The sequence below is a fragment of the Salvelinus sp. IW2-2015 genome, unplaced genomic scaffold (genome assembly GCF_002910315.2).
Source record: "Salvelinus sp. IW2-2015 unplaced genomic scaffold, ASM291031v2 Un_scaffold2530, whole genome shotgun sequence".
Lineage (NCBI taxonomy): Eukaryota > Metazoa > Chordata > Actinopteri > Salmoniformes > Salmonidae > Salvelinus > Salvelinus sp. IW2-2015.
The window spans coordinates 20782-38301 of NW_019943843.1; the positions used below are offsets into that span (position 1 = coordinate 20782).

At 48.0% G+C, this 17520-nt stretch overlaps 2 protein-coding genes and 2 long non-coding RNA genes across 4 annotated transcripts; 2 read left to right on the top strand and 2 right to left on the bottom strand.

The window, feature by feature from the left end:
- Window positions 1-251: 251 nt before the first annotated feature.
- Window positions 252-1607, bottom strand: LOC112074181 (uncharacterized). The gene has a single exon (XM_024141393.2). It carries the CDS (start codon window positions 1601-1603, stop codon window positions 278-280), a length of 1326 nt encoding a protein of 441 aa, XP_023997161.1. The 5' UTR covers window positions 1604-1607; the 3' UTR covers window positions 252-277.
- Window positions 1608-1884: 277 nt separating this feature from the next.
- On the top strand, window positions 1885-8076 carry bud23 (BUD23 rRNA methyltransferase and ribosome maturation factor). Its single transcript, XM_024141394.1, is given in 13 exon segments — window positions 1885-2069; window positions 2314-2351; window positions 2541-2636; window positions 2758-2844; window positions 3878-3973; window positions 4143-4192; window positions 4195-4238; window positions 5291-5341; window positions 5634-5719; window positions 6229-6274; window positions 6358-6419; window positions 6956-7045; window positions 7383-8076. Coding segments are annotated over 13 exon segments (849 nt in total). The 5' UTR covers window positions 1885-2021; the 3' UTR covers window positions 7438-8076.
- LOC139025347 (uncharacterized) lies at window positions 3196-3496 on the top strand. Its single transcript, XR_011476918.1, has 3 exons — window positions 3196-3217; window positions 3297-3335; window positions 3453-3496. It is a non-coding gene; the product is annotated as an uncharacterized lncRNA (long non-coding RNA).
- LOC139025346 (uncharacterized) lies at window positions 4205-4536 on the bottom strand. Its single transcript, XR_011476917.1, has 3 exons — window positions 4503-4536; window positions 4356-4437; window positions 4205-4288 (listed from the first exon to the last, which is right to left on the bottom strand). It is a non-coding gene; the product is annotated as an uncharacterized lncRNA (long non-coding RNA).
- Window positions 8077-17520: the final 9444 nt, after the last annotated feature.

The following is a 17520-nucleotide window of genomic DNA, read 5'->3' on the forward strand; positions in this document are numbered from 1 at the left end:
TTTTTAGAATAGCTTGGCCATGTGTGTGTGGCTATAATCAGTTGTGTAGGACAGAAGTAGGCTAAAGCCTGGTATCAGTCCTGATAACGACACTATGGAGAGTAGGGCCCATTAACGACATCACTTTCTGCGCTGTTCTTGTTAAAAGTCAACGGTTTGCTGTGAAAATAACCTGGGGAGAGAGAAATTGAAACATTGTGTGAAACACTTCAAGCAACCACCTGTCCAAAAACAGAACCTCAACAGGTAGGTAGGGACAGATTGGTTTATTTCTATTTCAGGACCTAGTGATACTGAAGAAGATGACCCCTCCCATGGCCAACAGCACCCCTACAGTAATCTCCAACATCTTCCCCAGCTTCCACTGCTTATAATCCTGCTGCTGTTTCTGCTGGTACTGGGCCCTTCTGGCCCTCAGCTCCTTCTCCCTCTGCAGCTGCTCTCCATAGTGAGCCTGGAAGAAGGCATCAAAGTCAAACATGGCCTTCCCTCCAACGTTGGAGAACCGCCGGGACCTCTGCTGTTGTTGATACTGCTGTGGGCCAGAGGCTCTGTTGCTGGAGGTGGCCTCCCGGTCCGAGGGTCTCCCGGGCCCCTGGACGTCTGACCCACTGAGGATGCCGCGGTCGTACTTCCTCCTCAGGGCCATGCTCCCCAACACGCCATAGGCCTCGGTGATATCAGAGAAACGCTGGGTGGCTTCCTCGTTGTCGGGGTTCTTGTCTGGGTGGTAGATGAACGACTGCTTGTAATATGCGGTCTTTATTTGGGATTGGGTGGCGCTTGGGGACACTCGGAGGATGTCGTAGTAGGCCGTTCTGCTCCTGTGAAGAGGCGGGGAGTCTGACTGGTTGTTTTTGCTCCTCCAGCTGTAAGCCCTGGTGGAGACCTCTGGGTAATGTCTAAACCCGCCTGACTGCTCCTCTGCCAGGTTGAGCATGACCGTGCTGAATGCTCGGAGCTGCCGAGGTGACCCAAAGATTTCAGGGTGTAAAGTGGCCATGACAACACCTCTGCTATTCCAACACATCATCCTGTGCACTGTTACTAGGTTACCCTGGGACAGAGGCTGTACACTGGGCCACAGGTACAAAGGTGACCGTCTGAGCTCACTATCCTGAACAGTTGCTAATTTGATAGCGGGTTTAGCATTAAAGTCTAATAAAAGCAAATCACTACTTGACCAAAGTAATGTCCCATACCCCAGTCTGTTCTCATGTTTTAGCCTAGAAAGTATTTGATCAATGTGCTCTATCTCCGTGCATTCCTGTGCATTCTCTTTGAGGTTTTTACGTTCAGGTTCCCAGGAACTCGCCTGACTGTCCCTTGTTGACACCGGATGACATTCGTAAATCCCTTGGCCGGTTACCTTGGCTTTACAGGTTCTGGCTCCAATTATAGAGGTTGCTGCTGCTGCTACTACTGACATCGTTTCGTGTGGCCGATCTTCGGCGCAGGGGACGGAGTGAGTCGGTGCGTTTCTGATAGCTGAAAATCTGTAAACTCCGCTCCCCAATCTCCGACTGACCTCCGCCATTCTCCCGTAGCAGCAGGTACAGCGGCCATGGAGAAATGACAGAAGCGAAGAAGACAGGGGTGGCATCCGGTAAAATGTACAGCAGACCAATGAGAGAATATATAAATGGGATGTGGTCACAAAACGTATTCTGTCATCCAATCATATACGTGGAATTGAGGTTTGAACGTTCTCAAATATCGTCTCTTCCTCTCTGATTTGATGGTCTTGTGCAAATTAATTTTTCGTAAGCTTTAAAATTGTGTTTAGATATGCATTTCAATCAATAGGCCGTTTTGGTTGTTGAAGTCGTTTCTGATAGTATTGTTTTTTTCCCCAACTATGCGACTGTCTCTTTAAATTACGTGCGCCTTTCCTTGTCGCTGAAATACCACGTCACACTTACATGTGGAGCCTCAGCTGTAGCCAGACATCATAACAACGTTTAAGCTTTTTTGGTTTAAATCGATCATTCGTAGATATCTTGTAGGTAACTAAATTAGACATGGCGTCAAGTTGTCGACGACCCGAACATATGGCTCCGCCTGAAATTGTTAGTATGATATTTTCTGTGTTTAAAAAAAAAAAAGACAGACGAGAGCTAGCTAACGTTAGCCGCATTAACTGTAAGAAAACACACGTTTGCTAAGTTAGTTAGCTAGTGATCTGTTCCAAAATACCTACCTAGCAAGCGACTAGTGAACTTTATTTCATTATGTGGACAACATTTCCCCCGACACATCTTGTGTTTACCTGCACGCAGCACTTAACTGTTTTGATTTCTGCTCGTTCTGCAGTTCTATAACGAAGAGGAGGCCAAGAAATATTCTCAGAAGTGAGTGCGGGTTTGACAATGACCGCCTATGGGCTGCATAATATGAATCACTGTGTTTGAATACAAATCGTTGCATTTTTTACCATTTACATACTGACCAGAGGCTGCCCTTGATGGAATCTCTTTGAGACAGTAGAATGTAATATGATTCAAGGGTAGCTAAGTAATCAACTGTTCAATGATTTCCAGTTCTCGGATTATTGAGATCCAGAGCCAGATGTCTGAGAGAGCTGTGGAGCTGCTGAACCTGTCCGAGGACCAGCCCTGTTTTCTGCTAGATGTAGGGTATGTGTACCAGCCAGGGGACTGCTGAGGGCTCTCATTAATGTAATGGGTCTGGGTAGGAGAACAAAACAACATCAAAGCTACTTTAGACTGAGTGTGTCTATATAACTTGTCCCATCAGGTGTGGCTCCGGGCTAAGTGGGGACTACCTGTCAGAGGAGGGACATTGCTGGGTTGGAGTGGACATCAGCACAGCCATGTTGGGTGAGTGGGCATCAGCACAGCCATGTTGGGTGAGTGGCATCAAGCACAGCCATGTTGGGTGAGTGGAGATCAGCACAGCTCATGTTGGGTGAGCGGGGCATCAGCACAGCCATTGTTGGGTGAGTGGTGGCATCAGCACAGCCATGTTGGGTGAGTGGGCATCAGCACAGCCATGTGGTGAGTGTGGTTGGAGTGGCATCAGCACAGCCATGTTGGGTGAGTGTGGTTGGAGTGGAATCAGCACAGCCATGTTGGTGAGTGTGGTTGGAGTGGACATCAGCACAGCCATGTTGGGTGAGTGTGGTTGTGGTGCGTCAGCACAAGCCGAGTGTTAGGAAGGTGGTTGAGTGGGCGTCAGCACAGCCATGTTGGGGTGAGTGTGGTTGGATGGGCGTCAGCACAGCCATTTGGGTGAGTGTGTTGAGTGGACATCAGCACAGCCATGTGGTGGATGAGTGTGGTTGAGTCGGACATCAGCACAGCCATGTTGTGAGTGTGGTTGAGTCGGACATCAGCACAGCATGTTGGGTGAGTGGGGTGAGTCGGACATCAGCACAGCCATGTTGTGTGAGTGTGGTTGGAGTGGCACTCAGCACAGCCATGTTGGGTGAGGTGTGGTTGAGTGGACATCAGCACAGCCATGTTGGGTGAGTGTGTTGAGTGGACATCAAGCAACGCCATGTTGGGTGAGTGTGGTTGAGTGGACATCAGCACAGCCCATGTTGGGTTGAGTGTGGTTGGAGTGGCATCAGACACAGCCATGTTGGGTGAGTGTGGTTGGAGTGGACATCAGCACAGCCATGTTGGGTGATGTGGTTGGAGTGGACATCAGCACAGCCATGTTGGTGAGAGTGTGAGTTGGTGGACATGCAGCACAGCCATGTGGGGTGTGGTTGGAGTGGGTGTCAGCACAGCCATTGTGCATTCCGTGCAAAAATATTGCATTAATATTTAGAGATGGATCAGCAACCTGAAATATAGCAGTCAATATTTGTTTGTTGTGCTCCGCTGTTGACCATGCTGTTGTCCTTGTCTAGATGTAGCGCTGACCGGGAGGTGGAGGGAGACCTTGTGTTGGGGATATTGGGGTGAGGATTGCCCTTCAGGCCTGGGACCTTTGATGGCTGCATCAGGTAAAGAGCTTGTCCTTCCTTCCTGTAAGAGACCTGAGATCTCTACTGAGAAATTACTATTGATGACTTGTCAAGACTGAGTTAGTAAGTCTCCTTCTGTCCTTCTCCACCCTTCTCTTTCTACTTATCGTCTGTGTCCTCCCCTACCTCTCTTTGTCTCATCCCTCAGTATTTCTGCTCTCCAGTGGCTCTGCAATGCTGACAAAAAGACTCACAGCCCCACAAGAGGCTCTACACCTTCTTCAGTACACTCTACTCCTCCCTGGTGAGATCCCTAGTGACCTCGGTCCAATCTAACTCCTCCTCCCTAGTGACCTAGTCCAATCTAACTCCTCCTCCCTAGTGACCTCGATGGTCCAATCTAACTCCTCCTCCCTGTGACCTCGGTCCAATCTAACTCCTCCTCCCTGGTGACCTCGGTCCAATCTAACTCCTCCTCCCTAGTGACCTCGGTCCAATCTAATCTCCTCCGCTAGTGACCTCGTCCAATCTAACTCCTCCTCCCTAGTGACCTCCGGTCCAATCTAACTCCTCCTCCCTGGTGACCTCGGTCCAATCTAACTCCTTCCCTGGTGACCTCGGTAATCCTTCCAGACTCGGTCAATCTAACTCCTCCCTCCTAGTGACCTCGGTCCAATCTAACTCCTCCTCCCTAGTGACCTCGGTCCAATCTAACTCCTCCTCCCTGGTGACCGTCGTCCATATCTAACTCCTCCTCCCTGAGTGACCTCGGTCCAATCTAACTCTTCCTCCTGTGACCTCGGTCCAATCTAACCCTCCTCCCTGGTGACCTCGGTCCAATCTAACTCCTCCTCCCTGGTGACCTCGGTCCAATCTAACTCCTCCTCCCTGTGACCTCGGTCCAATCTAAACTCCTCCTCTCCTAGTGACCTCGGTCCATATCTAACTCCTCCTCCCTGTGACCCTGTCCGTCCATCTAACTCCTCTCCCTGTGACCTCGGTCCAATCTAACTCCTCTCCCTGGACTCGGTCCAATCTAACTCCTCCTCCCTAGTGACCTCGGTCCAATCTAACTCCTCCTCCCTAGTGCCTGACCTCGGTCCAATCTAACTCCTCCCTAGTGACTGTCAATCGAACTCCTGCTAGTACCTCGTCAATCTAACTCCTCCTCCCTAGTGACGCTCGGTCCAATCTAACTCCTCCTCCCTGGTGACCTCCGTCCAATCTAACTTCCCCTCCTGGACCTCGTCCAATCTAACTCCTCCTCCTGTGGGACCTCGGTCCAATCTAACTCCTCCTCCCTAGTGACCTCGGTCCAATCTAACTCCTTCGTGTTATTGTCCCGTATCTTTTTAGTCAAGAGGAGCCCGTGCAGTGTTTCAGCTTTACCCAGAGAACTCTGAGCAGGTACAGTGATATTAAAATAGTTTATTCAAGTTAATCTCCACAGAAACATGCCGACACACTCTGTGACACCTGATATCCACTCCTGACCTGTAGTTGCTCCTCTCATCGGTCTACTGTTGTTGACTGTCTTCCTTCTATATATATTTATACTAAATGTTGTTCTATTTTATGACACCTTTATTACTTTACTACTTTTTACTATTGTTATTATTAAGAGGTGAACCTGCCAGCCAGCGTTTCAGTGTACACCATGTGTGCTGTGCATATGAATAATAGACTTGACTGTGTGCAGCTGGAGCTGATTACATCCCAGGCCATGAAGGCAGGCTTCAGTGGAGGCATGGTGGTGGACTATCCTAACAGCACCAAGGCCAAAAAGTGAGTCTAACCTGGATTGGTAGTCAGCATAGAAATTTAACCAATAGAACAGGCCTCTCCAGTTAAGTCAATGATGTCATAATGAGTCAATGATGTCATAATGAGTCAATGATGGCATAATGAGTCAATGATGTCAAAATGAGTCAATGATGTCATAATGATGTCATAATGAGTCAGTGATGGCATAATGAGTCAATGATGTCATAATGATGTCATAATGAGTCAGTGATGGCATAATGAGTCAATGATGTCAGATTCTATTTCTCTGGTCATCAGTTGGTGGTCATACTAGAAACACACACAAACCCATGTCCTTCTGGCACGAACACTCACACTACTGACTGCTAGGAACTACTTTATTGAGGAACGGTTTTACTTACTATGACTGTGATATGTGGTTGTCCCACCTAGCTACTTTAAGATGAATGCACTTTACTGTAAGTCGCTCTGGATAAGAGTGGCTGCTAAATGACTAAAACTGGCATTCTTCTCTGATTTTTCCCCATCAGGTTCTTCCTGTGTCTGTTCGCTGGGTTTTCAGGAAGCCTACCCAAGGTGAGGAAAAGAATAAGGGTTCATTTGGAGAGACTGTTGTCTTGAACGCTGAACGCTGATGGTTTGTGGTCCCTGTGTTTCAGGGGCTGGGGTCAGAGACAGTGGACAGGGGCGTCCCAAGTCAAGTCCAATTCACAGGACAGAGGTAAAGAAATAACTTCCTCAACTGTAGAAGTGTTGTAATGATTGATTACCACCATTATGACTCATTAATCAATGCATTAACATAGTTGGCTAGATGGCATTTGGACAGGTCCCAGAGATACAGAGGGCTGTCTTCCTGCCTGATTAAAGTTACTGGCCGGCAGCTTTTCCTCCCTCTGACATCACGTGATGTAGCAGATGGGGATATGGGAAACTCAGTCCTCAGCCTGAAGTGTCTCCACTTGCTCGTCCAAATAGGTAGCTTTTCTGCGTCTCGACTGGGTAAGACACTTAAGGGGGGTGGTCCTGTGTGTTTGCGAGACAGAGGACCTTGTTTGGAGCCTTGGTATGAGCCGAATCAGGAGGAAATGGCTTAGCAAGCAGTGTGACGTCCTTTACAATGACACTGATCACATCTGTCAGAAGACACGGAGCTAATTTGAAGATGAAATATGTAAAACATATTGATTAGAGCTGAGGTGTCTCAATCCCTTCCTGTGTCTGCTGGTGGTCATTTCCTGTTTGTCTTTTGTACAGATCTCGCTTTAAGAACATGAAGGGCAAGTCTGCAAAGAAGGGAAAAGACTGGATCCTAGAGAAGAAGGAGAGGAGGAGAAGACAGGGCAGGTATGTACCCCTCTGCCTACTCTGTCTCATTGGGCAGGGATCCTGCCTACTCTGTCTCATTGGGCAGTGATCCTGGCTACTCTGTCTCATTGGGCAGGGATCCTGCCTACTCTGTCTCATTTGGGCAGTGATCCTGCCTACTCTGTCTCATTGGGCAGGGATCCTGCCTACTCTGTCTCATTTGGGCAGGGATCCTGATCCTGTACAGGTCAACATTTGTACCATACATTATGATGTTCATATAGCTTACAACCCCATTTGGAGGAAGCCATCAGGCTCTGTAACACAAAGGCTGCTCTCTTACCGTCTTCCCTCTGTGCTGTGTTTTGTCTCCCAGGGAAGTCCGAGCTGACACAAAGTACACTGCCCGGCAGAGAAGGCCTCACTTCTAAACCCCCGTCAGTCCTGTGTGTTCCAGCCTGGAGGTTCACACTGATGGGGTACTACTGTCTTTCATGTGTGACCAGAGGAGCTGTGAGCGGCAAGATGTAGACTCAAATGGACTCAAATCAATCCTACTCACTTAAAAACGGGTGGATTAAAATCATTTTCCCCCCCCCCATTTATAAATTGACTGTTGTTTTCTTCCAGGAGTTGTCTATCAATGGAATAGAAATTAATTCGTGTAAATTTGAGAATGCGATTCCCACCCACGCTGGTGACTACCAGTTGCTGTGGTTACCTAGACTGGTTGCTAGGCTTTTATTTAGCTATAACATTCCTAGACGGGCCAGTTTCTGTCCAGAGGATTGGGATCGTTTCCTAGAGAGGGGACAGTTTCTGTACTTTCCACTCCTTGTGGTGTCATGTGCCACTGGAGCATAAGGAGTGGAAAGTTGTAGCTGAACAGAGACTGGCCACCAGTCTAATGCTTATCTGGTTGTGGTCCCAATCCTCTGGACAGAAAATGGCCCCTATCCTCTGGACAGAAACTGTCCCCTCTAGGATATGGCCCCTATCCTCTGGACAGAAACTGGCCCCTCTCTAGGACATGGACCGGTAGACTGCAAATAAAATATTCCCCTCTCTGATCTTGGACCCATTCTTTTGGACTATATAATTCCCCATCAATCAGCATATTCTACAGTATTTTAAAGCTGCTTTTTGGGGCGACTATCTGAATTCACATAGAAAAGTGAGTTATAGATCTGTCATTCTCATTGAAAGCAAGTCAAAGAAGCTGTAGATGTGTTCTATATGCACTTTTTCTATGCTTCCTGTTAAGTTTTTGGTTTTGTAAAACCAGCTGAAGATGTAATATTTTTGGTTCTTGAAAATATAATTCACAGCGGTTTAGACACAATAATTAAAATCTAATGTTATTTATCACATGCTGAATTCAACAGGTATAGATAGACCTTACAGGGAAGTGCTCAATTACAAGCTCTTAATCAACAATGCAGTTTTAAGTGCTAAAGTATTTACTAAAGTAAATAATAATTAAGAGTAACAATAAAATAACAATAGCGAGACTATATACAGGGGGTACCGTTTAGTAATGAGACTATATACGAGTCAATGTGCAGGGGTACCGATTAGTTGAGGTAGTATATACACTACCGGTCAAAAGTTTTAGAACACCTACTCATTCAAGGGTTTTTCTTTGTTTATAACTATTTTCTACATTTGTAGAATAATAGTGAAGACATCAAAACTATGAAATAACACATATGGAATCATGTAGTAACCAAAAAAAAAAGTTAAATAAATCGAAATATATTTGAGATTCTTCAAATAGCCGCCCTTTGCCTTGATGACAGCTGTGTGTATGTTATCCTGTGTGTATGCATGTGTCTGTGTCTCTTCACAGACCTCACTGTTCCATAAGGTGTATTTTTGTATCTGTTTTTTAAATCTAATTTTACTGCTTGCATGAGGCACTTGATGTGGAGCATCATGTAGTCATGGCTCTATGTAGTAGTGTGCACCTCCCATAGTCTGTTTTGGACTTGGGGACTGTGAAGAGACCTCTGGTGGCATGTCTTGTGGGGTATGAATGGGTGTCTGTGCTATATGCCAGTAGTTCAAACGGACAGCTCGGTGCATTCAACATGACAATACATCTCATAAATACAAGTAGTGATGAAGCCAATAACTCCTCCACTTACTCACTTATGAAACACAGACACATGATAACATACACACATGGATTTTGTGTTGTACTGTAGATATGTGGTAGTAGAGTAGGGGCCTGAGGGCACACACTTAATGTGTTGTGGAATATATTGTAATGATTTTAAAATTGTATACCTGTCTTAATTTTGGTGGCCCCTAGCAAGAGTAGCTGCTGCCTTGGCAGGAACTAATGGGGATCCATAATACGCCCCAGGAAGAGTAGCTGCTGCCTTGGCAGGAACTAATAGGGATCCATAATAAACCCCAGGAAGAGTAGCTGCTGCCTTGGCAGGAACTAATGGGGATCCATAATAAACCCCAGGAAGAGTAGCGTCTTGCATTGGCAGGCAACCTTGAATGGGGATCCATGATAAACCCAGGAAGAGTAGCTGTCTGCTATGGCAGGAACTAATTGGATCCATAACTAACAACCCCAGGAAGAGTAGCTGCTGCCTTGACACGGAACTAAGTGGGGATCCGTATAACCCCAGGAAGAAGTAGCTGCTGCCTTGACAGGAACTAATGGGGATCCATAATAAACCCCAGGAAGAGTAGCTGCTCCCTTGACAGGAACTAATGGGGATGTCACGATCGTCGTAACGTGAAAGAGAAGAGGACCAAGGCGCAGCGTGAAGTGAATACATAATCTATTTACGTACTGAAGAACACTTAAACAAAACGGAAGCTATACAAAACAAATAAGTGCAGACACTGGCAACTTACACGTAGACATAGACAATTACCTAATGACTATGGCTGCCTAAATATGGCTCCCAATCAGAGACAACGATAGACAGCTGTCTCTAATTGAGAACCAATCTAGGCAACCATAGACATGCAATCCCCTAGATTAGACCCTGCCCCATAAACATACAAAACCCCTAGACAATACAAAACACATACATCCCCCATGTCACACCCTGACCTAACTAAAATAATAAAGAAAACAAAGATAACTAAGGCCAGGGCGTGACAGGGGATCCATAATAAATACAAATGTCGTCCATTATTTAATCTTTAAGATTTTGGGTGACAGGAATAAACAAACTGCCATGTTTCAAAGTTCTCCACAATATCTATCAACGTACAGGTTACTCCTAGCATGATGCAAAATGCATCGTACCTGCTGTATTTATTTAAGTTCCATATCTTCAAAACTTGATTGCTGATATGCAAAACATTTTGGCACTATGTCGACAATGGACCAATGAAACAAATAACAAAATATTGTTTTTGGGGTGGAATTTTCCTTTAAACAATTAACTATGCAAATAAGCGAAAGCTGTGTACATTAAGGACATGGATGAAAATAAGAGGAGGCAGGGTAGGATAGTGGTTAGAGTGTAGAGGCGGCAGGGTAGCCTAGTGGTTAGAGTGTAGAGGCGGCAGGGTAGCCTAGTGGTTAGAGTGTAGAGGCGGCAGGGTAGCCTAGTGGTTAGAGTGTAGAGGTGGCAGGGTAGGCTAGTGGTTAGAGTGTAGAGGCGGCAGGTAGCCTAGTGGTTAGAGCGTTGGACTAGCATCCCCGAGCTGACAAGGTATAAATCTGTCGTTCTGCCACCTGAACAAGGCAGTTAACCCACCGTTCCTAGGCCGTCATTGAAAATAAGAATGTGTTCTTAACTGACTTTCCTAGTTAAATAAAGGTTAAAGAACCTGTGGTCTTCAGTGATTTAAGCAAATCAACACTCTGGTTATTAATTATAGTATTTCAGCAATTTGAGTTTTGTTTTTCAGTATAGTTGTCTTATGTTGTTAGGTTATAGTATTCTATATTTAATGTTACTCCTGAGTCACTATGTCACTATGTCACTATGTCACTATGTCACTATGTCACTATGTAATCCTTTTTCTTCGGTGTTATTTTAACCGACCTGGGGTTTACTTTGAAGTTAAACGTGTAGGAATAGGCCTGCCGGTGAATAGGCAGGCAGTTCAATAGGCAGGCAGTTCAATAGGCCTGCCGGTGAATAGGCAGATGTGATAATAGGCAGGCAGTCAACAGCCGCCCAGTTCAACAATAGGCAGGCAGCAGTTTCCAGTTCAATAGGGCCTTGCCGTGTGAATTGTGATAGCAGGGCAGGCAGTTCAAACTCCAGTCAATGAGGCACCTGCCGGTTGAATAGGCAGGCAGTTCAATAGCCTGCCGCTGGGAATAGGCAGGCAGCAGTTTTCAATAAGGCAGGCAGTTCAATAGGCCTGCCGAACGGTGAAATAGGCCAGGCAGTTCAATTAGGCAGGCAGTTATCAATAGGCCTGCCGGTGAATGGAGGCAGGCAGTTCAATAGGCCTGCCGGTTGAATTTTAGGCAGGCCCCAGTCAATAGGGGGCCTGTGCCGTGAAGAGGGCCAGCAGTCAAACGATAGGGAAAAAACAAAAAGAAAAAAAACATGATGTTGAATAGGCAGGCAGAATTACAATAGGCAGGCGAATTCATAGGCAATGCCGAAACAGTGAAATAGACAGCAGTTCAATAGGCAAGGCAGTTCAAATACAGGCTGCCGAGTGATAGGCAGGCAGATTCTAGGCCTGCGGATGAATAGGCAGGCAGTTCACATAGAGCCTGCCGGTGAAATAGAGCAGGCAGTATCCAATAGGCCTGCCGGTGTAGGCAGGCAGATTCAAATAGCGGCAGATTCAATAGGCCTAGCCGGTGAATAGGCCTGCCGGTAATAGGCAGGGCAGTTCAATATCAGGCCAGTTCAATAGGCCTGCCGATCGCATGCGGCCATATTGAAATGCTACGGCATGGCAGTTCAAATAGCGCCTGCCGCCTATTGAACTGCCTGCCTATTCACCGCAGGGCCTATTCACCGGCAGGCCTATTGAACTGCCTGCCTATTGGAACTGCCTGCCTATTCACACGGCAGGCCTTATTAATGCCTGCCTATTGAACTGCCTGCCTATTCACCGGTTTTGAATAGGCAGGCACGATGTGCCCTAAATTGAACTGGTAGCCTGCCTATTCCACGCCAGGGCCTATGAACTGGGCTCTCCTATCTTCACCCCCGCGCAGGCCTATTTTGCAACTCGTGGCCCGGTGAACCGTCCAGCGCCTAATTCACCGGCAGGGGGGCCTACATGTGAAACTCACTGCCTGAACCTTATATCACCGGCGCAGGAGGGCCAGCTTCACAATAGGTCGTTCACCGGGCAGGGCCTATTTGAACTGCCTGCACCTTGATTCTACGAACTAGCCTGCCTATTCACCGGCAGGCCTATTGAACTGCCTGCCTATTGAAACTGCCTGCCTATTCACCGGCAGCCTATGAAACTGCACTGCCTATTGAACTGGCCTGCCTAAGATTCACCGGGCAGGCCTATTGAACTGGGCCTGCCTATTGAACTTGCCTGCCTATTCCACGGCAGGCCTATGTCACCGGCAGCCTATGTTGAACTGCCTGGCCAGTATATCGACGGCAGGCGAGGCCCAGTATTGAAACTGCCTGTTCAATAGGCAGGCAGTTCAATAGGCCTGCCGACCTATTGTGAACTCCCTGCCTATTCACCGGCAGGCCTATTCACCGGCAGGCCTATTGGAACTGCCTGCCTATTGAACTGCCTGGCCTATTCAACCGGGCAGCCTATTTGAACTGGCCTGCCTATTGGGTAACGTATGCCTGGCTCAGTGATTTCACCGGGCAGGCCTCGCCGCCTTATTGAATTGCCGTTGCCTATTCGACGGAGCAGCGCATGAGGCAGAACTGATTATGGAACTGTGTCCACACTGCCTAGTGTTACGCAACGCGCAGCTATCAAGATAGGCCTATTGGAACTGGCCTTCGCCCTTGACTTGTTGAACTGGCCTGCCTTGATTCAGCCCTGGGACCCCAGGGACTAGTGCATTTCGACAGATTCCCGGAAGCAGGCCTTAGGATTGAACTTGCCCTTTGCCCTAGTGAACTGCCGTGCCTAATTCAGTCCGAGGAGTCAGAGGGCGCATTGACCTGACCCGGCCTGCCCATTCACGGCAGGTCGTATGTGAAGATAACGGCCTGCACCGCAGAGCTAGTTCATCTCGGGCAAGCCTAGTCTAGGCAGACTGCTCCAGCACCTAAGCAGGCACCCTGGCGCCAGGCGCCCCGTAAGAGAAAGAACGGCAGCGGCCGAGAAATTCAATAGGCAGGCAGTTCAAATAGGCCTGCCTACACGCGCTGCCAGGCCCAGTGGAAGTAGGCAAAAGAGCATGTTTCGAATCAGCCGTCAGCAGCATCGCCAGTCCTAGAACTAAGCGCCTAGCCGTCTTGCAATAGGCAGGCAGACTTTAATAGGCAGGCAGTTCAATAGGCCTGAAACCGGTGAAAGCAATAGGCCCCTAAGCGGTCCCCTTAGGAGGACCTAAATGTGACAGCAAAGTCGTTTAGTTCTTTCCAGTATGTAGGAATAACGGACAATAGGCCCGCCCTTAACGCCTACTCTCACCGGCAGGGGCCTTGTGAGGTTCTGTTAGAACTTGCCTGACCTATTCACCGGGCAGGCCTATTCACCGCAGGCCTGCGCCTATTGAACTGGCGCCTGCCTAGTAAAAGACCTGCCATGGCCTATTCACCGGCAGTTCCATTATATGTAAACATTGGCCGTGCTATGGACACTGCCGCCATCACGGCACGGGCCGAGGGAACGGCCGCCGAGGGAACCGGGCCTGCGAGCACGGCAGCCGAGAAACGCCCGCCGAGAACTGGCCGGACACCGCAGGCCATCACCCCGGCAGGCAGAACTGCAGGCCTAGCACCGGCAGGCCTTATTGAACTGGCCTTGCCCCTATAACCTACGTTACCCCTGGGCGGCTTATGTTCACACCATAGGCAGGCAGCAGTTCAATAGGCCTGCCGGTGAATAGGCAGGCAGTTCAATAGGCCTGCCGGTGAATAGGCAGGCAGTTCAATAGGCAGGCAGTTCAATAGGCCTGCCGGTGAATAGGCAGGCAGTTCTTCAATAGGCCTGCCGGTGAATAGGCAGGCAGTTCAATAGGCCTGCCGGTGAAATAGGCAGGCAGATTCAATAGGCCTGCCGGTTGAATAGGCAGGCAGTTCAATAGGCAGGCAGTTCAATAGGCCTGCCGGTGAATAGGCCTGCCGGTGAATAGGCAGGCAGTTCAATAGGCAGGCAGTTCAATAGGCCTGCCGAGTGAATAGGGGCAGCAGTTCAATAGGCCTGCCGGTGAATAGGCAGGCAGTTCAATAGGCCTGCGAAACCTTAGGCGGGCAATGCGGAAGTTCAATAGAGCTGCGGTGATAGAGGCAGTTCAATAGGCAGGCAGTTCAAGGCCTGCGGTGAATAGGCCTGCCGGTGAATAGGCAGGAGTTCAATAGGCAGGCAGTTCAATAGGCCTGCCGGTGAATAGGCAGGCAGTCAATAGGCCTGCCGGTGAATAGGCCTGCCGGTGAATAGGGCAGGCAGTTTCAATAGGCAAGGCAGTTCAATAGGCCTGCCGGTGAATAGGCAGGCAGGTTCAATAGGCAGGCAGTTCAATAGGCCTGCCGGTGGAATAGGCAGGCAGTTCAATAGGCAGGCAGTTCAATAGGCCTGCCTCGGGAATAGGCAGGCAGTTATATAGGCAGGCAGTTCAATAGCCTTGCCGGTGAATAGGCCTGCCGGTGAATAGGCAGGCAGGTTCAATAGGCCTGCCGGTGAATAGGCGGGCAGTCAATAGGCCTGCCGGTGAATAGGCCAGGCAGTTCAATAGGCCTTGCCCAGGGTTAATAGGCAGGCAGTTCAATAGGGGCCTGCCGGTGAATAGGCAGGGCAGTTCAATAGGCAGGCAGTTCAATAGGCCTGCCGGTGAACAGGTAAACAGGCAGTTCAATAGGCAAAAAGGCAGTTCAATAGGCCTGCCGGTGAATAGGCAGGCAGTTCAATAGGCAGGCAGTTCAATAGGCCTGCCGGTGAATAGGCCTGCCGGTGAATGTGCCTGCCGGTGAATAGGCCTGCCGGTGAATAGGCCTGCTGGTGAATAGGCCTGCCGGTGAATAGGCCTGCCAGTGAAGTCAGTCATTAATACAGACATGATATTATTGACATGGCAGGAAGATCAGAATGAACCAAGAGGTTGTGAGTTCAAATACCAAGCAGGAAGATCAGAATGAACCAAGAGGTTGTGAGTTCAAATACCAAGCAGGAAGATCAGAATGACATGAACAGGTTGGAGGTCAGAGACCTGGCAGTGTGGTGCCAGGACAACAACCTCTCCCTCAACGTGAGCAAGACAAAGGAGATGATTGTGGACTAACAGGAAAAGGAGGGCCGAGCACGCCCCCATTAATATCGACGAGGCTGTAGTGGAGCAGGTTGAGAGTTTCAAGTTCCTTGGTGTCCACATCACCATCAAACTATCATGGTCCAAACACACCAAAACATTCGTGAAGAGGGCACGACAAAACCTATTCCCCTCACGATTCTGATAAGATTTGGCATGGATCCCCAGAGCCTCAAAAATGTATACAGCTGCACCATCGAGAGCATCCTGACCGGTTGCATCACCGCCTGGTATGGCAACTGCTCGGCATCTGACCGTAATGCTCGATGGGAACACATTGAACTTTAGATTTTTATTCAGTACATGAAAACTTTAATATTTATTTTTGTGTGCACTACGTCAATGCGCACTGATTTATATTCAAACCAAGTACATTTGCTCTGAACACACCACTGATGGGAAAAGTAGCATATTTTCATTATGCAGATTTTAGAATATTTGCATGAAAATCTGTTGGCCAATTAGAACCCTAGCTAGAGAGATGGAAGATTCCAGAATATCAAGTCACTTCCGTGAAACACTGAATAAACAACACAAAGAGTTATCTATCCAAAATGGAGATGTATGGATAAACCACTTCTCCAACCTTTTCGACCCTATAACAAAGAACCAAGCTATTGTAATCATGTATGTCAAAATGTGTCAAATATTGAAGTTGTAAACACTATGTTAAAAGCAATGTGTGGGTGTCCCTTGCATTGCCAAAAGACAAACAACTGTGATTGGATCAGTGGATCACCAATCAGGACCTTGATGGGCAAGGCAACAGTAACAAGAGGTGACGTGTGATGAAACTAGGGTGCAAAAAAAAAACATTTATTTTACGACCATCAGGTGACGTCCCGGGGACAAACCGGGAACTAGACAAAACCTCCAAGAGACCATGACACAACCTCCGAAGAACGTTGTAAAAATACATACTCGGGGACCAAATGTTTCAGACAACGACAGAGAGAGAAGAGCCGTAGGAGCACAAAGCTCATTGGGAAACACATTGACTGAGGGATAAATCACTTTATGTCCTGTCTGCGGTGCGAATGGAAGCCAGGGTGTATTGCTGCTGCTTGGGTTTGATTGAACTGTCAGTCGAGGAAGAAGTGTCTCTCAGGCCCAATCTCAAATGGACCTCTAAACCCTACGCTCTATTCACTTGTGAAGATCTGAGAGGATATGATTGGTGTAAGTAAACTGGTGAAACGTCCACTTAGCCTATCACAGGGCAAGGTAGAGCTATTACCATATTGCTTACAACAAGTGCATATGGTTTAAGGCTTAGGGGTTGACTTGGGATTGGGCCTATGTGTTAGGGGAGGATTAGGCTATAAACTTATCTCGTCAGTGGTTTGTAAAAGTTATACACTATGATTATTTCTCTCTGCCTGTGTATGTATTTGAGCGTGTGTGTTGTGATACACCTCCTCGTGAGGGCTGAGGGGTGTTCTATCTGTCTAACAACAGGCTGAGGGGTGTTCTGTCTGTCTAACAACAGGCTGAGGGGTGTTCTATCTGATCTAAACAACAGGCTGAGGGGTGTTCTGTCTGTCTAACAACAGGCTGAGGGGTGTTCTTCTGTCTAACAACAGGCTGAGGGGTGTTCTATCTGTCTAACAACAGGCTGAGGGTGTTCTATCTTCTAAACAAGGCTGAGGGTGTTCTGTCTGTCTAACAACAGGCTGAGGGTGTTCTTCTGTCTAACAAAACGGCGAGGGGTGTTCTATCTGTCTAACAACAGGCTGAGGGGTGTCTATCTGTCTAACAACAGGCTGAGGGTGTTCTGTCTGTCTAACAAACAGGCTGAGGGTGTTTTCTGTCTGTCTAACAACAGGCTGAGGGGTGTTCGTCTGTCTAACAACAGGCTGAGGGTGTTCTGTCTGTCTAACAACAGGCTGAGGGGTGTTCTTCGTCTAACAAACAGGCTGAGGGTGTCTTCTAACAACAGCTGAGGGTGTTCTGTCTGTCTAACAACAGGCGCTGGAGGGTTTCTGTCTGTCTAACAACAGGCTGAGGGGTTTCTGTCTGTCTAACAACAGGCTGAGGGGGGTTCTGTCTGTCTAACAACAGGCTGAGGGGTGTTCTGTCTGTCTACAACAGGCGTGAGGTGTGGTGC

Bases quoted from the DNA above. Each gene is read 5' to 3' on its own strand.
- LOC112074181 (XM_024141393.2), bottom strand. From the start codon at position 1,603: ATGCCACCCCTGTCTTCTTCGCTTCTGTCATTTCTCCATGGCCGCTGT.